The sequence below is a fragment of the Phocoena sinus genome, chromosome 4 (genome assembly GCF_008692025.1).
Source record: "Phocoena sinus isolate mPhoSin1 chromosome 4, mPhoSin1.pri, whole genome shotgun sequence".
Taxonomy (NCBI): Eukaryota; Metazoa; Chordata; class Mammalia; order Artiodactyla; family Phocoenidae; genus Phocoena; species Phocoena sinus.
Window position 1 is genome coordinate 114203688 of NC_045766.1, and position 27929 is coordinate 114231616.

At 37.9% G+C, this 27929-nt stretch overlaps 1 protein-coding gene across 7 annotated transcripts in view; it reads right to left on the minus strand.

The window, feature by feature from the left end:
* Positions 1–21896: 21896 nt before the first annotated feature.
* Positions 21897–27929, minus strand: part of ROBO2 (roundabout guidance receptor 2) — a 594883-nt gene continuing 588850 nt past the window's right edge. For 3 of the 7 annotated variants that reach the window (XM_032630901.1, XM_032630900.1, XM_032630898.1), the window contains 2 exons: positions 27561–27761; positions 21897–25791 (listed from right to left, as the gene is read on the minus strand). In XM_032630901.1, coding sequence (XP_032486792.1) covers positions 25790–25791; positions 27561–27761 — 203 coding nt within the window. In that variant the 3' untranslated portion in view covers positions 21897–25789. The remainder of the gene's footprint in view (positions 25792–27560; positions 27762–27929) is intronic. The other 4 variants (XM_032630899.1, XM_032630896.1, XM_032630902.1 and 1 more) reach the window with 3 other exon arrangements.

A 27929-nucleotide genomic window follows, 5' to 3' on the forward strand; every position in this document is an offset into this window, starting at 1 on the left:
GGTGTCTGCCCCCAGTGGGTAAGGTTGGTTCAGTGTCTTGTGTAGGCTTCCTGGTGGAGGGGACTGGCACCTGTGTCCCGGTGGATGTGCCTGTATCTTATCTTTCTGGTGGGCAGAACTGTGTCTGGTGGTGTGTTTTGAGGTGTCTGTGAACTTATTATGATTTTAGGCAGCCTCTCTGCTAATGGGTTGGGTTCTGTTCCTGTCTTGCTAGTTGTTCGGTATGGGGCGTGCAGCACTGGAGTTTGCTGTTCGTTGAGTGGAGGTCGGTCTTATCATTGAGACAGAGATCTCTGGCACAGCTCTCACCAATTGATATTACGTGGGGCTGTGGTGTCTCTGGTAGTCCAGTGTCCTGTACTTGGCTCTCCCACCTCAGAGGCTCAGGTCTGACAGCCAGCCAGAGCACTAAGACCCTTTTGGGAAGTCTGAGGTCTTCTGCCAGCGTTCAGTAGGTGTTCTGTAGGAGTTGTTCCACATATAGATGTATTTTTGGGGAGGAAGGTGATCTCCACGTCTTACTCCTCTGCCATCTTGAAGGTCCTACCAAGAAATTTCAAGAGAACTTAGTATATTCCTTGGCAAATAGTAAGCTATAACAGTTCACTTAGCTAATGAACCAATACGATTCTGGTAAGTAGTCTCTAAAGATGGATCCCAAAGCACCCAGCATCCTAATACTCATGCCCTTGTTTAGTTTCCTTCCCTTGAATCTGGGCTGATTCTTGTGATTCACTTGTAATAAATAATATGTGACAGAAAGAATACTGTCTGATTTCTGATGCTAGATCGTAAGAAATCTCATAGTTTCTGCCTCAGTCTCTCGGAACACTTGCTCCAGGGAAGGCTAGCTTCCTGAGAGTGCCATGTTCTGTGGCTACCCATCTAGCCATGCAAGGAGGTGGCATGGAGAGAAAGATGCCTAGGCGGCCCTTAGTTGTCCCATCTCAGGCAGACAATAAATTTGGGATTGAAGAAGATATCTTGCATTTCCAGTTGAGCCCTCAAAAGAGTCCAGACCCTGCCAACATCTGACTGCAGCCTCATGGGAAACTTATAGAACCAATAAAGGTGATAGTAAGTTGTTGCTTCAAACCACTGTTTGTCATGGTTATTTATGCAACAATAGACAACCTGGATGGAGTTCTAAGCAAGTTACTAAACTGAGTATTTATTGAGAATTTCCTTACTGTTCCAATTGGGCTATATCCTTTCCCCAGTTCCTACAGGTTTTTGAAGCTGGTTGATATAAATATTTTCTGTCATGTACCCTATGGGTCTCTCATTTGGTCTATGTAACCTTATTCTTCATTGGGACCTACTCCAGTTCCTTGATCGTCTGTGATAAATGCCTATGTCTATGCACAGTCAAAACCTAAATGGAATCTGACATACATGCAGGGTGGTTGGAATTACTTTGTCCTCCCCTGGCTCCCACTTATTATAGAAAGACCTGCTCATTTAAGTGTTTTCCAGCTACACGTCCCCATATTTGGAAGTTATTACATGTTGATAGTTGTCTTCGCTGACATTCACTAGCCTTGATATGCCGAGGAATTTTAAATGGAACTGAGAATCAAAGGCAACACAGTTATGCAGACACTAGAACATGAAATAACACTCCAGTTACTTAAAGAAATGGAATGAATGCAGCCCTAATAAAATATGAAGGTTTTCCAGCCCCAGATCCTATTATCTCCAATGATACTCCAGTTGTCTGTCTTTTAAAAGAGCGGATGCAATCCAGTTAGAAAAACGTCCTGTAAAAACAGCATGCTCCACCTCACAGTAATAAATATTTCCTCCATCAGTGAACATTGTTGTCTTTGGTCTCTGGCACTGAGAAGTTTCCTCCCACATCTCACAATCCGCTTGTTTGACAAGTGGGCTGATCTGAGCCACAACAGCAGCAAATATCTTCTTTAACTTTGGTAACTTGCCAAAATTAAATAAAGGAAGTGATCCAAGAGGAGCAATAAACAACAGAGCTGCTAGGGTGCTAGTTGAACAGCCTAGCTTGGCATCTTTGTCTAGCAGAGCGCCTTCATGTACTATTTTCAACAGCTTATTGATGGTAAATGACAGAGAGGTCATTATTTCCCTGAACTCAATTGCAAAACCTCCTCATTCTTATAAGCACAGTCATGCCTGACAGACATTTAAAGATGTTGGTGACTGTCTAGGAACATGAAGGCTGCAGCTCCAAGCTTCACAGGCAGAAATGCACTCTGAAGGAAATGAGAATTATCTGAAAACACAAGACTTCAAAACTTCTGACAGTGCAATAAGAGGCACTGAATTCATAAAAATGTAGGAACCCCAAACTAAGGGGGTATTGTTTAATAGGTTCCTTTACAGCAAAATCATTAACTGCACAAGATTACAAATCTAGCTAAGTTAGAGATCCACACATCTCATAATAAAGAATTTTTTTTCCCTATTAAATGTCATTAGATCAGTCCTTATAAAATACAGCCATGGTATGTGCATGCTTGGAGGAACTGAAGGAAATGAGTCAACAAATAACCATAGAACTAGAAGGGACTCCAGAATTTTACTTGTTTCAGTCTATTATTTTAGATTTTTCTCTATGACACCAGCCCAGAGATTGAGAGTTGCACAAAGCATCACAGCTCATCTGTGACGGGACCTGACCAGAATTTCCTGCTTCTGCATCCTTTACTCAACCCATTGCTCCTTCAAGCTGCTGGATACAACACAGATGCCATTCTGTTAAAAACAGGCTACTTTCAATTAAGTTCTTCTTTATGTGGCTAAAGTCCTTAGCACTGATGGTGATGAGAGAGGAAGAGGGGAAGGAAGGGTTCATTGTTCTACATTTGTTGAGCTTTAGGGAAAGTAGGGCAAGCAGTAAGCGTGTGATCAACAGAAAATTTCTGACGTTTGAATAAAGATCTTAAATATTAGGGATTATTGACAAGGGATCTTATAGAATCTTAAAGTTAAAAGAGAATTCATCTATTTCATGTTTCAAGGAACAAAAGAACAAGCCTTATAAACATAGCCGAAAGAGGGCTTTAAAATCAGACCATATCTTTACTTTTAGGTTTCATTTTGAAGCTCCCTGCCCCCCACCCACCTTCCATCTCAAAGACTGTGTTTCCAGTCATACATCATTTCTCCCTATTTGTTCCTCTTTTATTCTTCCTAACGAATTCTTTGTTGTTGTTGTTATTTTCAATACGACAATGTTCTCAGCTAAATATTTGCTTTCCCAGATTGCATCCTTGCTGACAGGCATGAAGAGAGGGGAGAAGGGTTGAAAGGGAACAAACATGGTACATCCAGGCTGAGATCTAGCTTAAGTCATAGGAGAAGGGAGGAAGGGTCCTAGCAAAGCTCTATCCTTCCAGGTAAAAGAGGATGGCTGGTATGGACATTTTGTCTTTTTCCTTCATCTTGACTAAAGAATGTGTGTGATAGCTGGAGCTTCAGCAGCCGCCTTGCAACCATGAAGGAAAGGCATAATTGATTCCCTGAACCATGTACAGCAACTACCTATTGTGAGCATTCTTGTTATGCCAGAAAAGCCAACTTTTTTGTTTAAAATACTGTTAGGTTTTCTGTTTCTTGCAGTGGAGAGCATTCTAAACTAATGCACTCCCTCAAGGTGCCATTGTTATTTGTCCATGTTTTTTTTTTTTTAATACCGGCCATTTTGAAATGAATGTCTCCTCTCTCCTTGTGTGAAATGTGTTATTCTACCTTTAAGAAAATAATTAACTATAGCCTTTACTGTTGATCTCTCCCTCAAATCCTCCTGGAGTTATTAATTCCACACCTTTAGGTGTCCTCATAGCTATCTGTACCTGCAGTCACTAGATATTTTTTACATGTTAGTGATAACTCTGCATATAACCTGTATGTTCCCATTCAGTTTCCATAGACTCTGAGATAATATTAATAATCATTTGTTACCTCGGTCCCCTTCATATTCATGTTCCTGCAGAGACAGGAAATTCCTGCAAAGACAACTCACCCATTTCTCAAATATTGTGGAAGCCACATGTATGAAAGGATGAGTACCTGCCTCTAGGTGGAGCTGTCCCAGACTCAGGCCTCTACTGCTGACCTTTTCTATCTGCTGGGCATTTGTTGGATCTGATGAGTTTCTTAGCTCCTGTTCTACCTGCCACAAATTCTCCCTCCTCCTGGGAGAATGAGGTCCTGCTCTGAGTCCAAAAGTCCAAAAGTCCAGGGCAGCCCAAAGCTGCAAAACGACCAATGTGTCAGAATCGCGTGATGCTTCCAACTGAAAACGGCAGGATCAACTTTAGTGTCTCACGTTTCTCTAGGCTGCAGCTCAGATCCAATCCCGTGGTCCTGCAGGAGGCCAGATGCCAATACAGCCCAGTTTCTCCTCCATGGCCCTCCTCTCTCGTCTCTTTTTCCCTGTGACTGCAGCGCAAATCTCTCCTCCTCTTCCTTTACTACTTCTAAAGAATACATACATTTTGGCTACCTGGAACAGCGGTCATGGACCACACATTTTACACACAGGCAGGCTCCCAGGCTGATGTCAGCTGACACCCTGCTGTTACCTATGCTTTTTTTTTCTACAAGGTTTTCAGTTCTTCTGGGACTTGGAGCTTTTAGGTTTCTTTATCTGTTTGTTTGTTTTTGTTTATTTTTCTTTCTTTATCCCTGCACAACATCTGACATACAGTGGGTCCTTGAATAATGTTTAATGAGTTAATGAGGCAAAAAAATGCTAAATGACAATGTCCAAACCTGTTCAGCTAGACGGTGGCAGAGCCAGAACTAGAGGAAATTTCTTTGATTTCTAATCCTGTGCTTACTCATTCTTTTGGATGATCTTAATGAGAGCTTGGAGCATGCAGAAAATAGAACTAATAACACTGTTAGCAGTGGGGGGTTTTCTTCAAGAAAAAAACATATCTCTTGCCTGACATTAAATCTAGAACTTATAGTTTGTCAGACAAAATGGAAATTATCATTTCCTATAGATGATTTGTGGCCTGCCTCAGAGTCCTAGCAGGCCATGTGCTTTGAAAGCCCTGGGTAACCCTAGAAAGCACAGTGGAGGTCAGCTCTGCTCCTATCTGAGAATTTACAAGGTCCAAAGATGATCAGTGGTCCACTAGTTGTACGGGGGGGGAAAAAACAAATAAACAAACATGTGTCAGATTAGTGCATGTGAAAAACAATCTCTCATATGTATACAAGCAACACCCCCCCCCATACACACATATATTACTTCATATAAACATATCTCAGCAAACTCATAAAATACAGCAAAGGGAACTCATAGAAGCAAAAAGACAGCAATCAATACTCGAGTTGCCCTGGCAAATGATGAAGGGGTAGAAAAGCTACTGCCAAGCGATTCATATGATAGCAACAGTCTTCATGAGAGACCTGCGGTAGCACCGTTAGCCATCTGGCTTTAAAAATAGTAGAGCGGAGTATTGCCAGGGCATTGCATTATTCTATGCATGCTTCACTACTCTATCCCCCAAATCCAGGCTTCTCACTCAACTGATACGGATTCAGTCTTCTTTAAGACCAAAGTTACATAGGGTGTATTGAGGTAGGGAGACAGGAATTTTTTTCTTTCTCTATTATCTATAATTTAAAATGAGACTTGTATCAGCCGGCTCAGGATGCCATAACAAAATACCACAGACCAGTATGAATTAAATGACAGAAATTTATTTTCTCACAGTTCTGGAGGCTGGAAGTCCCTGGTAAAGGTGCTGGCAGATTTGGTCCTCTCGGGAGAGCTTCTTTTCCTGGCTTGCAGACAGCCACCTTCTTGATGCATCCTCACGTGGCCTTTCCTCTGTGGCATGTGGAAAGAGAGCTCTTCCTCTTATTATAAAGCCAGCAACCATAACAGATGAAACCCCCACCCAAAATGACCTTTTTTTTTTTTTTTTTTTGTGGTACGCGGGCCTCTCACTGTTGTGGCCTCTCCCGTTGTGGAGCGCAGGCTCCGGACGCACAGGCTCAGCGGCCATGGCTCACGGGCCTAGCCGCTCCGCGGCATGTGGGATCTTCCCAGACCGGGACACGAACCCGTGTTCCCTTCATCGGCAGGCAGACTCTCAACCACTGCGCCACCAGGGAAGCCCTAAATGACCTTTTTTAACCTCAGTTACCTCCTCAAATGTCCTATCTCCAAATACAGTCACATGGGGGCTAAGACTTCACCATGGCAATTTGGGGTGAGAATTCAGTCTCTAGCTTAAAATTCATGTCCTTTTCAAATGTAAAATGCACTCATTACACGCCAACATCCCCCAAAGTCTTAACTCAGTGCAGATAGTCTAATGTCCAATGTCTCATCTAAATATCATCAAAATCAGGTATGGGTGAGACTCAAGGTGTGTTTCATTGAGGCAACATTCCTCTCCAGCTGTGAACCTGTGAAACTAGCCAAGTTATGTGCTTCTGAAGTATAATATTGGGACGGGGTAAGAGGGAAATTCTCATTCCAAAGGGGAGAAATGGGAAAGAAGAAAGGGCAACAGGCCTCAATCTAGTCCAATATTTAGCAGAGCAAATCCCTTTAGATCTTAAGGCTAAAACCAGTCCTCTTTGCTCTGATGCTCTCCCCTCCAGGCCCACTGGGGTGGCAACATCACCCCATGGCTCTGCAGGGCAGTCGTCTCTTTGGATTTGTGGGGTAACCTCCCCACCTCATGCAGCTATCTGTGAGGGTCCCCCTCATACAGTCATCTGTGGTGGCCTCTGGTCCACTGAAAGGAGAAAACAGCCTTCCCCCCTGGGTCTATGGTGGGAGTGGCAGCCCTCACGATCTCTGAATTGACTTTGGGGGTCATTCTTCCCTTTTCTTTTTTTTTTTTTTTTTTAATCAATTTATTTATTTTTGCTGTGTTGGGTCTTCGTTTCTGTGCGAGGGCTTTCTCTAGTTGTGGCAAGTGGGGGCCACTCTTCATCGCGGTGCGCGGGCTTCTCTATCGTGGCCTCTCTTGTTGCGGAGCACAGCTCCAGACGCGCAGGCTCAGTAGTTGTGGCTCACGGGCCTAGTTGCTCCGCGGCATGTGGGATCCTCCCAGACCAGGGCTTGAACCCGTGTCCCCTGCATTAGCAGGCAGATTCTCAACCACTGCGCCACCAGGGAAGCCCCCTTCCCTTTTCTTGAAGATTAACACATGTTCACAGCCTTCCTTCGTTCCGCCCTATTTTCTCTGTTTCCTTTGGTCCAGTGTCGCATCTCTGTTCTGCCCTCTACTGAGGTGGCTGATTAAAATCATGCTTTGCACTCATACTAACCTCTTTACCAAATGATTGTTCAGATACACCCTCAACGTTCTCTTCAGAACATGCTTTCTCATTTTTGGTAATAATGGATAGGCTGAGAATTTTCCAAATCTTCAAGTTCTGGCTCCTTGTTGCTTAACAATTTCTTCTTTAATTCATCTCTCCCCTTTCACATTTTACTATAACCAGTCAGGATGAACTAGGCTGCTCCTTCAACACTTTGCTTAGAAATCTCCTCAGCTATATATCTAATCCATTGCTTGCAAGCTCTACTTTCCACAAAACATTTGAACTTGCACACAGTTCAGCCAATTTCTTTGCCATTTTGTAACAAGGATTGCCTTTCTTCAAGTTTCTGATAACCTCTTCCCCCTTTCCATCTAAGATCTCACAAGAATGGTCTTGAATATCCATATTTCCACCAACATTCTACTCATGATTATTTATTTATTGTCTAAGGAGATGGAAGCTTTCTCTCCAGTTCTTTTCTCTTTCTGAGATCTCATCGGAATGACCTTTAACGTTCATATTTCTATCAACACCCCCTTCACCCCAATCTTGGATTTTTCTAGCCTGCACCTCAAAACTCTTCCAGATTCTACCCATTTCTCAGTTCCGAAGGCACCTCCACGTTTTTACGTAATTGTTACTGTGGCTTTTTCTAAAACACAAACTTGACGAAAAGGAAACAAATATTTCTTGGGCTTAGTAAATTGATATGAATGGACATAAATAGTATGATTAAATAGCTATTCAGAAAATTCTAACTAGATACCATTATTAGCCACAATGAGGTACAAACCTCATTCAACTGGTAGCTTTAATAATTCTTTTTCTAGCTATAAAGTAAATATGTGAATTTCTTTGTAGGAGTGAGAAAATTATAAACCTGGTAATGCAGTTGAGATTTACTCTGAAATTATGGCTAATTACCTACAGTTTAGAGCTGATTAAAACCTAAAATCCTGTGCTTTCTTACCTCTAGGGCTGTCCTTTTAGACTAATTATATACTTTTTTTTCTCCTATAGACAAGGCAACAGATGGTTACATTATTCTCTTACTCATGTGTACTATGATTAATATCTACAGAGTAATGACAACAGTTTTGTGATTGACTTTGTAAAAAAAAAATTGATTTAACCATGTAGAGTCCAAGGGTGAGTACATTCACTGAGCCAGAGTCTATGTTATATTTTGCTTCGAATGTAATATGTAGTAGCAGTTTTCTTCTACCAAGTGTACCTACATTTATAACATGCCTCCAGCACGTACTTCAGTAGCTTCACTTAAAAAATGATAGACAAAACTTCTTAAAATAACCACATGGACTTGCATTGTCTGGCCTCTACATTGCCCTCTAACCACATCTCAAACCATACTCATCCTTGTGTTCTCTGATACTAGCATCATTATACTATAGCCAAATGGGAACGATATGACAACTTTTAAAACAAGATAGTTCAATAAGAGCTCAATAAATGAACTATTTACAAATATGTGAGTAAGACAGATTGAAACCACACCCTAAAAGTGCTACTATCCTTAGGACCAAAGGGATTGTGAGATAGGAGTGCTTATGAAAACTGGGAAGATAGATCCTTTTGGAAAAGACTTGAAAGAAACTATGACCTGTAGTGAAAGGCATCGCCTGAGGCAACCCCACAAGGAGGGAGCCAGAGGAATGGCTATCTTGATTTCTTTATGCTCCCTTCAGTTGTTTTTTCTTTTATTTTTTGGGTTAGGTCTCCCCCTGACCAAAAACTAAAAAACTACAAGCCAGAGATAAGGGACTCCATTGTTATAAACTATTCAGGTCAGCTCCTGGGGCAGCAAGCTAAATGGTAAAGAGTATTTTGGAGGGATAAATAGACATATCCAACAAATAGGGTATCGCTATACTGTGTTTGTCATGATCTCTCCTGAGAAATGATATTAGCATATGTCATTCCTTCTTGAGTAATTCTTCTATTCACTTTGCTAATTCCTATTTATACTTTGGATATTAGCTTAGAAAGTCACTTCTTTAGTTAACCTTTCTTCAGTTCTTTATTAGTCAGGATATGTCAGGTTATGCTGTGATAATAAATAACACCACAACCCCAATGGCTTAATACAACAAAGGTTTATTTCCTACTTAACAAGGTCAGCTTCATGGTCACGCAACATATGCAGTCACACAGGTCCTCACGCGCAGGAGGACCAATGTCTGGTATAAGGCTCTGCTAACGGCAGATGCCCTTCATGGGAACATACTCCATCCACTCATGGAGAAATCCAGGCCTATGGGAAATCCAGAATCTTGTAACTGAGCCCCCAGAAATACATGCTTCCTCCACTGCCGTGGCAGGAGAACAATCCTCCAAGTCAGGCACATGTGCTCTTCTCTACATTGGCTCGGAAGTGATAAATATCATTTCCTACTCACTGGAATTTGTCATATAACCCAGTTTAACTGTAAGGCAGCTAGGAAACTGAGGCAGCTCTACCACAACCCATGATTACATCAAATTCCCCAATTAGAAAGTCCCGTAGTATCATATGCCTTTCCTGCATCATTGGTTTGAAGCTGGTATTTTACCAATATGTAAATTGCAAGTACAGGGTCTATTTTTGCCTTGAGCACCTTAGTCAGGGCCTGGCACCTCATATTGCTGTATTAGTCAGGGTTCTCCAGAGAAAAAGAAACAATAGGATATATAATAGATGATATCGATATAGATATATGGATAGAGATATAAGAGATTTATTACAGAAATAGGCTCACCCAGTTATGGAAGCCAAGAGGTGCCATAATCTGCTATCTGCAAGCTGGAGAAACAGGAATGCTGGTGGTAAAATTCAATATGAGTCAGAACGCCTGGGAATCTAGAGGCCAGTGGTGTAGTTCCAGTTTAAGTTGGAAGTCTGAGAACCAGAAGTACAAATAAACAAGGAAAGGAGAAAATTATGCCTCACCTCAAGCAGAGAAAACGAATTCTCCCCCTTTTGATTCTATTCAGGCCCTCAGTAGATTGGATGATACTGTTGACTTAAAAATAAATGCACAACATGGGAGTTGTGAGTTACGTTTTCTGGGGGGCAAAAGGAGGACTATGGCCTGGGAGGCAGCATCTCAGATAGCTCTGTGAAACTGCTCCAAAGAGGTAGGGGGGAAGGTCAAATATATGTGATTTTGGTGAAGAGGGAGTACATGCAAACAAGCACATATTTTTTGCAGAAGATTTCTGTTAGTCTCATGGTTACTCCTACTCACAAGAAGCAGACGTCACCATGAAGGATTTTAGTGCTTTTCTAGATACGAAGAGGTACAAGAATTGGGCTCATAAAATCAGCTCCTGAAAATATCTTACTATCTGAAGACATGTTCTGCCAGTTTTCCCCAGAGCGCAGAGTGCCTCATTTCTGCTCTCCATCCTGAACTCCTTTCGGGGGGTGTTGAAAGTCAGCAGATGCAGCAGCTCATGATTTAATCCCCGTAGAGGTAGACGGCAAGTGCCAATGACAAGTGCCAATTTGTAGTTGACAATATCCACTCAGAGCGGTGAGGGCAATCTTTGTTACTCAGTCTACTGATTCAAATGCTAACCTCATCCAGAAACACCCTCAGAGATACACCCAAAAATGGTGTTTTACTAGCTATCTGGGCATCCCTTATTGCAGTCAAGTTGACAAATTAACCATCACAGTTACACAACAAATATAATTGAATTAATGAATGAATTAGAAACTCCCACAATGGTTTATTCCAGTGGCTCTCCTTGTCGCTGGTCTCAGGATGCTTTTTCCCTATAATATCCATTAGATGGTCACAAGCCACATCCACAATTTATATTGAAACTAAATAAAATTAAAAATTTCAGTCTCTCAATCACACAAACACAATTCAAGAGCTCAATAGCTACATGTGAATATATTGGACACAACTCATTGGACACAACCAATATAGAACATTTTCATTACTGCAGAAGGTCTTATTGGAAATAGCTGCTTTACACTCAAAAGATTAGATAACTCAAAAAATTTTGTTTATGTGGGTTATAACTACAGAGACTTACTGTATTCGAAATTTAATTAATTAATAAAATATATGTTAATATATTTTGAAATAACAGTAGTAAACAATTTACATAACATATATTTGTTTAGCTTGATAAAAAGACAGATTTTCACATACACGTCTATGTTTAATCTACTGAGATATGTCTTTTTGGTTGAACTACATCCTGCCTTACACACATAAGTAGTTGGAAAAGGAGGAGTATTTTAACAGCCTTTTCAAATAATGATGGCTATTCCTCTTTTTATACTATATAAAACTTGACAAGTGGAATTTTCTGAAATTAAGTCACAATGCGAAATTTGAAACCGTATCAGTGAACTTTTAAAACTCTGTTACATTAAAATCCATTAGCCTATCAGGCACCTTGAATAGATCTTTTGTCTATGCAGGATTTTAAATACCATGCATTGGCCAATTGGAAGACATTGACCCATTGAGTTATGCAGATCTTTCAATTGTTGGCTTACTTTGTTATATAATATCAAAAAATCATATATGCCAATATTATTACCAGTCTTACCAGAAAAGCCTTTAAGTATTAGAAAGTTGTCAAGTTCGTGGTGGCACATGTATGTTTTCTAATTCTAATTTTTGTTTGAGAGCCCAAATTTTGTCATTAATAATATTCTCATGTATTTTTGCTTGAGATGTCAGGCTTACTTCCTTTGTTTTTGTTTTAAATCTGTCAAATACTCACATCTGAATAGCTATTATTTGTCTGTTAGTATTTATTTATTTTAAATTTTAAAACTTTTTTTTTAATTGGGGTATAGTTGGTTTACAATGTTGTGTTAGTTTCTGCTGTACAACAAAGTGAATCAGCTATATGCTTACATATATCCCCTCCCTCTTAGACCTCTCTCCCACCCTCCCATCCCATCCATCTAGGTCACCACAGAGCACCGACCTGAGATCCCTGCACTATACAGCATTTTCCCACTAGCTACCTGTTTTACACATGGCTGTGCACATACGTCAATTCCAATCTGTCAGTTCATCTCCCCACCACCCCCATGTCCACACAGCCATTCCCTACATCTGAGTCTCTACTCCTGCCCTGCAAATAGGTTAATCTGTACTATTTTTCTAGATTCCACATATGTATATACAATGGAATATTACTCAGCCATAAAAAGGAATGAAATTGGGTCATTTGTAGAGACATGGATGGACCTAGAGTCTGTCATACAGAGTGATTTATGCCAGAAAGAGAAAAACAAATATCATATATTAACACATGTATGTTAGTCTTTATTTTAATTAAATATGTTCTGTTTTTAAAAAGTGGCTAGTTCAATCTCACACGTGTTTTATCTGGGACTCCCATTCATACGTTGGTGTGGAGCAGAAGTATTTTTGAGTATTTCCCATCCATTCATTACACAGAATATTAAAAATACATTTACTCAGGGGTTGAGCTTTAATAAAATTAATACTTTTTACTGCTTCATCAAGATATTCTTATCTTTTTAAGTTATGTGTGATGGTGAATGTGATGGGCTGAATTCTGTCCCCCTCAAATTCATATGTTGAATTTCTAACCTTTAGCATCTCAGAATGTGACTGTATTGGAGACTGGGTTTTTAAAGAAGTAATTAAGTTAAAATGAGCACATTAGGATGGGCCCTAATTCAATGTGACTCATGTCCTTATAAGAAAAGGATATTGAGACACAGGAAAGACCACGTAAAGACACAAGAAGTTAGCTGTCTACAAGCCAAGGCCTCTTGGTTGTTTAGTCTCCAGAGCTGTGAGGAAATAAATTTCTGTTTTTTAAGCCACTTAGTCTGTGGTACTTTGTTAAGGTAGCCCTCGGAAACCAATACAATGGATACAGTAAAAAGCACAATGACTACTAGTACATTTTTTTTTTTTTTCTGTACGCGGGCCTCTCCCTGTTGTGGCCTCTCCCGTTGCGGAGCACAGGCTCCGGACGCGCAGGCTCAGCGGCCATGGCTCACGGGCCCAGCCTCTCCACGGCATGTGGGATCTCCTCGGACTGGGGCATGAGCCCGTGTCCCCTGCATCGGCAGGCGGACTCTCAACCAGTGCGCCACCCGGGAAGCCCTACTAGTACATTTTGGTGCTAGTAACTTGATTTGTGCTGAAGGAGTAGCAGTTTTATCCATCTGTACTTTTGCGATATCACTGCAGATAACAACCACGTGAAAAAGACAAGTGACGTCTTGCTATTATTATGAAAATAGTGTTGACTTCACAATGTCTCTGAAATTGTCTTGAGGACACCCAGGGTACTGGAAAGATACTTTGAGAACCAGTAGATTGTCCATATTACATACTTAATTTTATTATTATTATTCCTTGCCTGTCCCATCTGGGAGCTACTAACTCCATCTTTTCTAAAATGTCTGATGATTCACATAAATCTGAAATATATCTATTTCCACTGGACTTTTTCAGAATCTGTATAAAGCATGATTTCTTACAAAATAATTAACATCACAGATAAGTCTCCTTTGTTTGTCCACGTCCTGAAGTGAAAAAAAATAATTTTGAACAAAGCTCTGAAACTCCATACAATTTTTCTCTTGAACAAATTTAATTAGAAAGAGTGGGTAGGATTTGGGCAAGATTATTCCAAAACTAATTACATTTATTTTGTTGCCAACTCATTCACTGCAACTACTCTGGAACTACTTACCCACTGGCAGCTTGTTAAGTTACATTAAGTCTGTATTTTTAAACTACTTCCTTTGGGGAATGTCCTGTTTCTTGAACTCAGAAGCATTGACTAATACACAGGGGGTATTCCACTGAAAATTTTTAAATAAAATTACATATATATTTTTTAATTTACCCCTTGTTTTTCATATGAACCTTCACAATTTGGATCAACAATTAGGAAAAAATAAATGCATATCATTATTATTGTAAACAAGAAAATGAGAACTGCAATATTAATAAGATTAAAACCTGTTGCCTAATCTGTTCTGGTAACTTCCACTGAGCAGTCATTGTACTGAGAAATCAAATATTGCCTGTCATATCAGTAAACAAAGAATGTCACAGTCATCAGCCATCACATTGCAGCTGCCCCGACGGTGAGCCCTGAGGAAACTCAGGAAGGAAACAAAGAATACCCACCATCCATCAGTCAATTCCCGCAATCTCACCCCCAACGGTGCACCCTGAGGAGACTCAGGCTGAGAAAGTGTTACCGACCAGGGTTCTTGGCCTTCCTTAATCAATAGAAATTGATAAAAGGTCAGACAAGATTCAGGCAGGGCTTTACTGGGGCTCCTGCTGCAGCAGCGGGGAACAAAAACAAGTAATAGTTTCCCTTGCTCACTCCCTGGGGGTGTGAGCTGATGCCTTATATGGAGTGAGGGTAGGGCTGTGTCCAGGGGTCGGGCCAGAGGGGAGGCTTAGGTGTTTTGCCCGCCCCTCTGGTAGTGTTGAGTGCAGGGGACATGCACAGTGCTCTGCTTTTGCTCCTAACACCCTGCTTTTGCTCACAGCTCTTTAGAAGTGGCAGTTGGGTTTTTGGTCTTTTTGTATCTTGTTATCCAAAATTTGCCCCAACTGTTCATGTACACAGTTATTTTTAGTCCCTCATAGTTTCTTTTTATTGTGTTGCTCAAGGAGACGTTTGTCCAGGTGCAAGCAAAGGGTCCCAGGTCCCATGTTCCAGGTCCTAGCCTGTCTCAAAAGCACAGTAAGATACTGGCCCCAGATAGCTGAGGTGCATGTCAAAGGAATCACTTCGGTGAACCCAGACTCTTGCATCATCCCATACTTAGAAAAACGCTAAATTCCTTAACTTGAGGTTCTGGTTTTCTTTTATTATCAGTAATCCTTTGTTCTCACTACCTGGTGTTGTTGCAGAAACTCCTATATATCTGGCTTCTTCCCACCCTTTCCCTTCGGAGCAGTTTTCTTAGGGTTACTTGAGATGCTGCCTAGCAGGCTTGAAGTCCCAAGAATGCAGAATAAAACACAACTCTCAACTTTTAGGTTGTGCATTATTTTTTTCTGTCGACAGTACTAAACAAAACCAGTGTGTATATCACAGTCATCAACATCTATACGGAAAATCTAAGATTCACTGGTTTAATTGATGAGTTGCTTGTTTCATGAGTGTATTGGGTGACTTCTGGTGTGCTCAACAGACGTTCCACAGCATAGCTGAGTTTCTTTAGTTTCTCTTACGAGAGCACATGCAGGAATCGTTTTATGCTCAAGGACAATTTCTTCCACATAACGCAGCATTCAATTTCTTCCACATAACGCAAGCATTGCTAAATGCTTGAGATGGTGCAAGGATCTTCTCACAGGAAAATATTGACTCTATTTGCTCCCTAAGTATATGTTGATTAAGTGGATTGACCTCTCCAGGTACAAAATATTGGTCGACTGCCTACACTTTAACACCACCAATAAAATTGCCTGGATAAGGTAATATTTACTATGACTTCAATCCTCAGCTTTTATAAAGGGTTTATATTAAAAAATGATCTATTTGAAAAAACAGTTTCTCTGACTTTTGCAAAGCTGCAGTTGAAAATAGTTCTACTGGCTTACCCACAATTTATACAAAAAAATCTCCTAGTAAATTTTTGCTTGCCTGAGGTTTTAGTAGAATAAATATGGTTGTCTCTTTAGAGGAATTTCATGTTATTTACTTTGACATAAAGAGGTAAAATGATGTGCTATGTTTTGCTTCTCTTAAGCGGGTTTAAGCCCCAAACTTAACTGTTCAACAGACATGTGCCTAGTGGTTTCTAAACACATTTTTGCTGCCCTCTATTCTGTTTCCACTACTAATTAGCTTACCTTTTAATATGTTCAGACTTTAAGCTCTTAGATAGGGTATTTAGTCAAATAGAATGAATGCTTTTACATGAAAAGTCACAATACTATTTTACTTAATGTGGTAAAATAATTCAGTGGGTGCCAGTATAGTCAAGTCAATTTAGCAGCCTTTCAATTTAGTGTTGCGTCAGAAAGTGGAAGTTACAAATGGGGCCTAAGACATGATGTTTCAGTGTTGCACGTGTTTAAATAATTCACAATCTTTTTTAAGAAACCCTCTCTCAAATCTCAAATGGTTGGGAAAATAAATATCCACATTTTCAAGGGAAAAAAAATCATTTCTAATAGCACTAAATTTAAACATGGAAAACTTGAAATCCCTGAGGACAAGCTATAACTAGAGAAAGATATCAAATAAAGTGTTGAGCAGGTATACTTTATGCCTGGAAAGCTAATCTAGCCAACTCACATTCAAGAGTATGTTGAATATTGCCCCCAAATCTCATAGCAACTTTATTTTGTCAGCAAATAGCTTTGTTTGCCATTTGTATGCGTGTGTTCGAGAGTGTGCGTGGGTTTTACAAAATTAAAGTTCTTGTGCATTTTAAAATTATGGAGCCACTTTAGAAGAGATTTGCAGGGAAAGGATGATTAATTATATTTTGCCACTTCATAATTATCCATACTTAGTCTTATGCTCTAATTATTTTTCATGTTTTTGAGTTTTTCTGTTGTTGGTCTTTAATAAAAGATAATCAACAACTCATTAGGATCCTGGGGGAAAGCAGGATGGGAGGGAGGTAAGACAGAAGGACCAAGACCCACTTTTCCCTACCAAGTTTTACGGCACATCATTATCTTTGTTTCAGTTCATCTGTTCTTGCCAGGATATAGTTTGATTTGTTTGTGCTCCTTTTGTGGTTGGTCCTCAGGCAGATTATTATATCAGGTTTATCAGCATTGTGTATTGTTCTTAATTTTCCCTAATGAAGTTCCTATTTGAGCCCTGGGGTCTGGTTTGGCTCTGCTGCATTCAATTGCACGTGTGGAAAGCTGCTCTGCCCCATTTGGTGTTCCTTGTAACTGGTCTCGTTCTGCTTCTGCCTGGTATCTCCTGTTGTTGTTTACACGAAACTGCACACTTTCTAAGTAGGAATACTTCGCACTGTGTTATGTTTATGATACTTATTTAGTTTGCAGATTTAGGCATATATAGCATTCTTTATTTGGAAACTAATCACACGAGTGGCAAATTTGGATACATAGAATTTAAAGGTAGAACTGAATTTTCCCATTTCCAAAAGCACAAATCCCTTTGAGGGTGAGATGTCCTTACCTCCCCCAGAATGGAAAAAGAAGGATGTGCTTCTGCAGAGGGAAAGTGAAGCCCTCATTTAACTCCTTTGTTTAGGAGGAATAGAGACTCTCTGGGGCATTATTTGGTCTGGAAGGCCTGGCTTGACCCCTAGAGTCTGAGTTAGGTGCCCACCTTCCATATCTCACTATAACACTGCACATATTTATCATATCTTGGATTCCATCATATGATGTTGGTTGGAAACGGTTCAATTCGCTGGTCCTCTCGTGAGACTGCAGTTTCCTATAGGCTGGAGACTGCATTGTGTCTGCTTCCTCTCCACCAGGTTATGTTCTATCAATTCTTCCCATTTAAGGCCAAACTCAATCTGTTTTATCACCGAAGTCTCACTGACCATACCAGCCCTCAGTGTTCTCTCCTACCTGTTAACTCCTGAAATGGATTTCTGCGACATTCTGTCTTATACTGTTTGCTTCACTTTCTACTTCTAATATAACGTTCATGCCTTCTATTGCTTTCGACTAGTTTATAATGAGATTGTATTAATTATCATTGCCAGCCTCCCACGACATTGTGCCAAGCACAATACTATGTATACATTTGTTTATTCATTCTAAAACATTTGGTTATTCAAACAACAAAATACCCATTCCTTCACATATATGTATATATTATGATATATATGATATATATAAGTTTATGTGTACATGAGTGTATGTACACATATGTATAAATATAATGTATATATAAAAATGAGTGTATGTGTACTACACACAAATAAAATGCATATATATAAAAACATATATGCACATGAGTGTATATATACATACATATAAGTATAAATGCTTATATACTTTGTCCAGGAGAAACAGAGATTATCTAAAGCATTATTCAGTCTGGGATACTTGTCTTGATGCCTATAGTCTTTGTTAGGTGCCCTTTTCCATACTCCATGAGTGTATTCATCATATCTTAGATTCTACTGAATTGAACATCATTTATATATGTATATGTGTGTGTGTATACATATGTGTGTATCTCCTACTGCATTTATTGGCTACAAAATACATTTTAAGTGTTAAAATTCATTTTATTTTTAATATTATTAAACAGATACAAAATATCTTTGCTCTTGAGAGTCAATGATAAAAGCAGCTCTGACCATCATTATAAATTTTAACTTTTATGATAATAACTAGTTAAATGATTTTAATAGGAATTGGATGATATTGGATATTTAACACATATTTCTTTAAAATTATGCTTTATTGCCATATGTTCATGAGTGTGTATTTTATGCATTTTAGGTATAGTTGAAGTATACTTTAAATGCCAGGGAAATGCTAAGAAAAATTAGCATCATCAACATTAATGAAGACAGGGATTTAATCTTTGGAGTATAATTACTTGCACAAAGATGCTTGCACATTTATTGAAAATGTTTTAATCCCTTTTCTAAAGCTGACTGCCACTTTCATCTTGTGTCTTTTTTTCCAGGCTGCTTCCATTTACCTGTTTAATCTTTTTTATTAAGCTAACCATTGCCCGTAAGCAACTACTCTCAAATCATCTATGTTGAAGCATTTTAATCTATTGATTGCATTCATCTACCATTATTCAAAATTAATCAAGTACATTTAAGTCCCTACTCCCCCCATTTCACTTTAATTTCCCTTATAACATATCATCTTCTTTTACACTTAATGCCAGCAAAAGTTCATATAACGGTAATCCTCAATTTCTCTTTATATTTATCCATTTCTGAGTACACTGAAGTCATCATTACTAATTAGATGTTTTCTCACATCCCACTGCAACTTAGTTCTCTATTGTCTTATTGACAAATTATAAGTTCTGTCCTTGTAAATTTTGTGTGATCCACTATTATTTTTAGCAATGTTCCATTTGAAGTAGAACCTAGTAATAATCAGACAGTGCTCTTAAAAAATGAATAAACTATCCTTTTGAAAGAGTTGGGAGTTAGGGGAGAGGGAAGATAATGAGTGTATTTTCGTGCTTTCGTTTTAGCCTAATGATTTGGAGATTTAACAATACACAAATGAAATACGGAAAAGCTAAAGAACATATTGCAAACCTTACTTTGTTGATCAAGTGCTCAACACTGATATCAATTAAGTACTTGAAACTCGATCAAAAACGGAGGATACATGCAATTTCTCATTACATATTTTTTCTCTGTTATCTCCACAGAATACCTGGGATTCACATGCGTTTTTCTCATGACTTAATAATGACTTTAAAAAACCACAACAAGGCATGGCATTCATGCCTTTGGGGGCCACTAATGTAGAGCCTAGGGACAGAATGAGGTATGTCAGCTTCTAGAAGAGTATTTCTCAAAGTGGGTTCACATAGTACTAGTCTTACAAGATGCTCCAGGACTGAGGGTTTTATGTCAGGTAAGATTTGAACAGATTTGAAAATAAGTCAAGTAGTAAAGAAATCTCTACGTATTCAACCATAGAATTTTCACCCCTTTATCTTCTTCTTTATTTTAAATATACCTATTAAAATTCCATAGACTGTTTTGAGAAAAACTAGAATATTGGATAATGTGATGGGGTGAAGGGAAATTAATGAAACTAGTGCAGATTTTTTGCTTGTGAATTTTTTGAAGTCTTGCTTCAGGTCTCTTTTCCCTAGTTCGAAAAACATTAATCAAAAAGATACTTTTCTAGAGATCAGGCCAGACTTCACAGAAGATACTATCCATTTATGAAGGCAAAATCCATTTCTGTTTTAATTACTCTGAATCTTTAATTCTTAGCATAATATCTCAATGCTTGCTTGCAAAAGGAATGCATAAGCAAAACAACGATAAAAAAAAACTAAGTTTGTCAGAAACAAATTATTCATAGATGTTCTCTAGAAAAACATTGTCTAAAAATGGACCAAAAAATGTTGGCATTTTATAGACAAAGGGTGATATGGTGCTGTGACCTAAGGGCAGTTACAAGGGCCTGCAAATTGGAGGTTGACCTGAGCCCAAGGTCATTGTATTTGAATTATAAAACAAAAGCATCTTTCCTTTATTAATTACAAGACAATTGAATATATATATATATAATATTTCTTGTAGCTTGACAGCTGGAAGGAGAAAATGTGTTGACTAGAAGATTGCAAAGGAAGTCACCTTTGTAGTTCTTACTAAATTAAATGCACAATCATACAAGTGTCTTGCGTCTGTCACTTGGATCTTGACAACTTTGCAACTCTTGTGTACCAGATTCCTTCCCTGGTCCCGAGAAAATTCCTTCTGAGGGTGAGACCAAAACAAAATGCTAAATTCATCGAGGTGAAAGAGTCCTTGAGAGCTTTTGGAGATGGCATATAACCTCCCCACCTATGCCACGAATCCCAGCCCCCTCCCTGTCCCACCCTTAGCAACTCTTTCCACTTGCCTTTTCTTTTGAATTCTTGTGACAGTCTTCTGTTACTGCAGTTTTATTTCACATCTCTGTTATAAAGTGAAATTTAGCATGAACTCTCCTGATCGCTTCTTTGAAAGAGATAAAATACATTTTCACAAGTTGAGGACTTTAAATATTATTTGTTGTTTAAATGCTTTCTTGTAGCATTGATATATCTTTTCTCTAGCTCATGTACAATAATTAAGAGAGAATAGTGAAAAGAAAATAGAGCATAGTGTATCTTTAATAAACTTTTCTGGTAACTTTGCACTTCCGCCATTTGCAGGAGATTCCATGGTACACTCAGACTCAATAGAGCAATGATTGTTTTGTAATTCCTCTACCATTTATCATACTGGTAACTGATATATTTTTCTTTAACCACATGTATTATATTAAGACAGCATTCTTTGTAATTATTTTAATACTATTTTATTTTCTTATTATTAATCTAAATTAAACTCTGAAATGTATTGTCCACTTACCATGTATTTTTAAGAATATTTAAAGTTTTCTTTTTTCATTTTCCTGTTACTACGATTATTAATTAATCGTACTCAAAAATTCTTTTTATTTAAAGAATAAAAAATAAATAATTCTTTATTTATAAAAATAAAAAAATTCTTTTTATTTTTACAGAGCATCTGATCCTGTAATTGTACTTAGTGAAAACGAATGAGCCAAGAAGTTTGTATTCTATCTATCTGAAGGCCTTTGTATTCTATCTAGGTTCTATCTATCTGAAGTTTGTATTCTATCTATCTGAAGGCCTTTGTGGGATTGGGATGATCAGATCTGTAAAGTAGTGCTGATGGAGTGGATCTATAATTTCAAACGCTTTTAAACATTTCATCAGTGACTTTTAGTCACTACTATAATTTCTATTAATCAATTTCTATTAATCACCACCAACCCATAACCAAATGAGAAATGAGATTATGCATTTGGCCACAAAATATTAATGTAGAGTTCTGAAAGTGACAAAATGGTCCGTTTTGATTTGTCTACAAGCAAGTCTGTTTACATAAATGGCTTTTTTACAGATTTGAAATGTGAATATATTTTATTTTTTCCCAGTGAGTACACAATACACAATTCTTTGACAATACTATTAATCAATTTTATGCCAATTTCTTTTCCGATCTAACAACATCAAATGAAACACATTAAGATTTTGGACACTGTTTGGTGACTTAAAACAAACTACAGTTAAAAAAAAAGTACATCTATAAAACAAAGTATAAAAAAGTCTAACCCACGGCCACAAAATCCCTTATCTTGCAACACTTTAAAGTCACAATAAATGCTTTTGAAAATTATGAGATAAGAAAAAAATTTAACTTCATTAGTAAAAATTATGGTGTTTCATTTGAAGTACATATCGCAGAGAAGCAAAATAAAAGTAACTTCACCTCTAAGATAATGTGGAAAGACATGTTGCTTTACACCAATTCTTGTCTTGTAATTCTATAAAATACAGTATACAGAAGCAGATGGACAAATCAGTGAATGTTACAATCCTGCAGATCTTTAATACTGACACACAATCACTTTCCAGTGAGAAACCACAGTTAAGAGCTCATTGGTATTATAATTATGTTGTCAATGGACAATTACATAACTTTGTTGAATAGAAATTTGGAGGTGTTCTATTAAACTCATACAAACTTTCAACTCAAATCTCATTGAAGGTATATTTAAATAGCCAGAGCATTAGACTGTGACGTAGAACACCATTTAATGTTTTGTTACAGAGAAAGTCAACTTGCAATGCTTTTACTTCCCTTTGGTTACCGGATATCTTAAATGTTGGTCTGGATTTTCCTATATTCTCCTTCGAACTGGATTCAAATCCTGTGAAGAAATCAATTGTTTTCATGCCCCCGTACTATCCCACCTTACTTTAAATTCAGCATGGGGAAGATTTGGACAAGGGGTAGGGGGCCTCTGCCTGCATACACTCAGGCACACCTGAGTTGGGGCACTGATTCGGCCATGGCCTCAGTTGCAGACCTTGCATGTTAAGAATGGAGCTGTGCTTGTGTTGGGCGTGACTGCATAGCAGCGCTGCCATTGAGTGCAAGGTAAGATTATATTCTTTCCCACCCAGGCTTCCTTCTGACAGCTTATGCAGGCTTCTGTTTAGACCTGCTCAAGAGTGAGCTCTGTGAATTTCCACATTCATTTAACTGGCTTCAAAAATGAAAAAAATTCATGGTAGCTCTCATGATACTCTGACTTATCCTTATCGGACGTTTTTTACATAGAGCAAGTTGACAAAGCCTTTTGACTTTTGGTAGTGTTCCCGAATTCGTGTGAATCGCTACGATATTTTTTCTTGCTTTATATCTACGGAGGAGGATATTTTGGGTGCAATATTAGACCGAAATCAATTAATTTAAAACCAGACTTAACAGAGGATGTGAACTATTGTAAAAGAACATCCCAAGTAACCATAAGGCCTGATATAATCTAACCAAAACAGTTAATTTTTATGCACTGAAGACAATCAAAAAGGTACGACGCTCCGCCCTGCATTACTCCAGAAGCCACCTGCATACACATACTCTGTTTTTGAAGTCTTAGTTTATTAGTCACATACACCTGCCAATTACCAGGGGTAAAAGTTTATGTGTAATATGTATAATGAATTAAAGTTTTAGGCTAAACTGGGTTATAGAGGAGCATAAAGAGGAAAGAAAAACAAACAAAACTTTGTTTTTAAATAGAAAGAGGTGAAGTAGGGAACTGCATAAATAAAGAATTAAATTCCTCACATCTTAGAGCTATGAATAAGTATGTATTCATTCTTCACAGAAACTTCTCATCCTCCCCAGTCTCTCTGTCCCAGAGAAATCAAACTGCATTAAGATTCAGGCACTGATGGTGGAAAGTTGATAAAGGGATGAGTAAGTGGGTCTCAGAGTTTTTTTTCTCTTCTATGAAGAAATGAACTACATGGGACCAAGAAGACGTTGGTCCCATAAAGAACATTATGTTCCTCTACTCTTGCCTGTGTTGATGCAGTCTTGGGGAATAAAAAAGATGGAAACATTTAACTATGTCCTTCCTTTGCTATAACAATATGACACACAATTGGTGACTGAGCCAATAATGCACGGAGTATGAACTGTCATTCAAACTGGCCCCATATTTTAGAACTGATTCTAATCATTACATTGAATATTTTTCATAGTACCAACTACTGAACACATCATAGGAAAAACATGAGAAAATATAACTAGAGATAGAATTTACAATTGTGTAGGGGGCACATGGAAAAATGTCACAAGTGGGAATTTCAGGAAAGTTTGGGAAATTCAGGAAAGTTCTCTTCTACTTGACTGATTGACTATACATGTACAGTAGCTAACATATATTTCAAAGTCATATTCATTTGGACGATACCTGACTGATGTTCAGGAACTTCTTGTTCTCAAAGTCGTGTAAACAAATGAGGCAGGACACTGTTATTAATGTCCACTTACGAGGTTTGGTTTATTTAAAAAGTGTATAAACATGCATTTTTCTTCTTTAGAATTTTTCTTTTCGATTTACTCATTCAAAATGGGTCAAACATATTTTAGTTGGTAGCCAATTTTTGAGAATGTACCATAAAATATTTATTCCAATAACTCTACTTACTGTGAGCTGAACATACTCTGAGCACTGCTTTTTAAGCACTTACAATTTGGCTATATATTTGGTGGCATAACTTCACTTCTTAATCAAATAAAACACAAAATTGTATATAGACTGCATTATTTTTAAAAAAATCATGAATTTAAGTGATGCAGCTCTATCCTCTAGTGTGTACTGTACATGTATTAAAAAGATGAAACAAGATATTGCAATAGAGTTTTCGTATTTGGAAGCAGCTCGAGTATGTCCTAATAATAAATTGCTTAACTATTTGCTAGATACTCTAGAGTTCATTTTGTTTGTTTCCTTGGGGAACTTCATATTATATTCCGACTTAATGAGTTGGAGAGGTTAGTTATGGTAATTCAGAAAACGCTTTTTTAAAAAAACTGTAATATAAATACAGCCGTTGTGAAACACCTTAATTTCCTCTTGCTTCTTGTAGTTCTCAGATGGGTCAGTTACAATGACAGGTAAAGCTGATTCTAAATATAACTTTAATTTCTTTTTTTTTAAGCAAGTTTAGTACATCATTGCTACCTGTATTTTTTAATGCCTATTCAGTCTTAAGACTTCAACTTCCTTCTTTTGACCCCTGCTTTTGTCAATAGTAAAAGCCACCTTTCTGCTTTTCTTTTATTGACTCAGTCGCTGATCTTCCAAGAAGACTTCGCCAACACCACTGTTCCTTTGCATCTTTCCTATTTCTACACCCCAACTGAAAACCCCCTAACGTGATTGGTTACAACCAGCATTATCCAACCTAGCTTACAGTACAGAAACTCCCTTCACATTCAGTCTTTTTCTTCATGTCACGAGGAGTAGAGATTTGTGCTTATCACCAAATAAAATTGCAGTGCAAAATTTAAACATAAAAGTTACACAATTAAAAGTTAATATATGGCACCACAGCCTATTAATTCACATATAGTACAACAGACCAATAAGAACAGACAATAATATGAACAGAGCTAAAAAGAGTGAGCTTGCATAGCAATGCACGAAAGAAATTATATACAGAGGAAAATCCTTTTCTTCCTGGAGGGCGAGCTTTGTTTTCTTTCTTTTTTTATATACTCCTGACAAGAAAGAGTTAAGGTGGGTGGTGTACTTAAGAGAAGAACACAAGTAAAGTATCTGTGGGATATGTGTGGCTGTGTGTCTTTACATTGCATTTACAGTTCTTTTAATAGTACATAAATAGAAATTGTTCATTGCACTGTTTAGTGTCATCACTTCCATGAGTTCAGACCTGATGGTCCTTCAGAGCAGCTTTGCATGTCTCCTCTCAGTTACTCTATAAAGAGATTAAAAAAAATCAGAAATAAGTTTACATTTAAAGTATTCTTTATCTTGACAGCGTAACAAAAAGCAAAGCAAACAGATAAAAGATGAAGATAACATCTTGGATTTTGTGAGGTTGTGAATTTAAAAAATTATACTTATGGAAAGTGAAAGAAAAAAAACACTGTAAAATTTGGAGACAAAATCTGAGTAGATCATTTTTGCACTTCTTATGAGTGTATAATTACTCCAATATAATAAAGAAAAATCCAAGTAGTCCTGAATCAAATGAAAAATTATAAGCGTATCTTAATCAGATTATTAATAGACAACAGTAATGATAACTTCCATTAATAAAGAAATTTACAGTTTTGAAAGTACTTTCACTTTCATTATCTCATGGCATCCCCCAGTCTGTGATGTGAGCATAAGAGTAATACCATATTTTAGATAAGGAAGTAGAGAAATTAAGAAGGTAGTTTACTTTCTCTTCTCATATAACCAGTAAAAGTTGACAAGATTGGAATTCAGGGCTATTCCTTCAGATAAACTGAATTCACGGAAGCAGTTGAAAATATTCAGCAAGTATAATTCTGACATTGGATAGTGAAATTGGTCACTTTCATGATGAAATTAACACAGAATTCAATGTTTTTTACTGTGTGTGACATACTGTGACATCCTACTTTTCTCTAGTATTTTATACTTGGAAAGTAGTTTAGTTATATTAACTACCAATGACAGCTCTTTATCAAAAGAGAAATTTATTTATATGTTATTATAATTCAAGTATTAAAATTAACTAAAATCAAAGATCAACCTTTCAAGGTTGACTGCCTAAATATAAAAAAAATAAATAAATGAAGAGCAACTAAGGAATGAGGAATTCCCAAGGAGGTTCTTTAAAACTACCAAAGAGCCAACATTTCCTTATTAAATAAGAAAGAAAAGACAAAGAAAACTACAAGAACTATATTTAATTAATTTCTAAGTATTAAAATTAATTGCCTAAATTATGCAATTTTTGCACAGAATAATTCAAACGAAAGAGAAAAATGTTTATTTGACTGATGTAAATAGCAATGGTCTTTATTATAACCAAACCTACTCAAAATCATGATTGTTTTTCTCATAGTAAAGCAAGCTTTCTATAATTTTGAAATTTGTTTATTGTGGCAAAGTCATTGTAGGGGTTCAGGACATGCTACGCCAAAATATGGTACCTTGGCATATTGAATACCTTAAGGTGAGGGAGTTTGGAAAAAAAAACAGCAGAAACAGAGAGGTCACTGTGACCTCTCCCACCTCATCTGTCCCTGAAGGATCATAAAAACTCCTATGTGACAGGTACCCACCCTGTAGTACCAGGAGGAAGATAGTCTTGTCACCAGAGATGGGGAATTGGGGGCTGAGAAATCTGTACAAACAAACCTTGTTAAACTAATCCTTATCTTCTCAGTTGCCTCTTCACCATTTACTACCCCTAGCCCAAACCTCTCTGTCTTACCAAATTTAAACGCATTTATTGTTTCCTTGTCTAAAGGATTGAAAAGCTTCCTGCTCTGGTCACTTTGAGTCTTCATTCTCTTGTGAAGGCTCCATGTTCATGTAAAAATTCAATAAAATTTGTATGCTTTTTTCCTGTTAATCTATCTCATCAGTTTGGTTTTCAGACCCAGTCAGAGATCCTAAGAGGGTCAAGGAAAACTTTTCTGCCTTACGTTATTAACCCAGTCGTCTTTCTGAATCACCATAGCCTTTTAAACATCCTAAAGCACTTACATAATTCACCTGTAAACTGTCCTTGACTATTTGAGCCCATATATCCTATGTCAAGAAGGTCGCTGGCATTGCGCTGGTGGCTTCCCCTCAATGCCTCGGCTTTCCTAGGTCCAGTGGATCCCTTAGAAGAAGCCGTTCCTGATGAGCTGTGACCCCCTGGAGATGGGAAACTGGGCTTGCTGTAGGGCACCAAGGTCTCCTCTGAAAAAAGAAACAAAAGGTTGAGTTGAACAACAATGGGGAGGCAAAACAAACTTAACTTTAAATACTAAGCTCAAGCTAGGCTATTTTATGATCCCATTCTTCAGTAAAATTAAAAATAAGAGTTTAATAAGGCCCAAATAGTAAAGGAATTTCTATGTGCAAGCA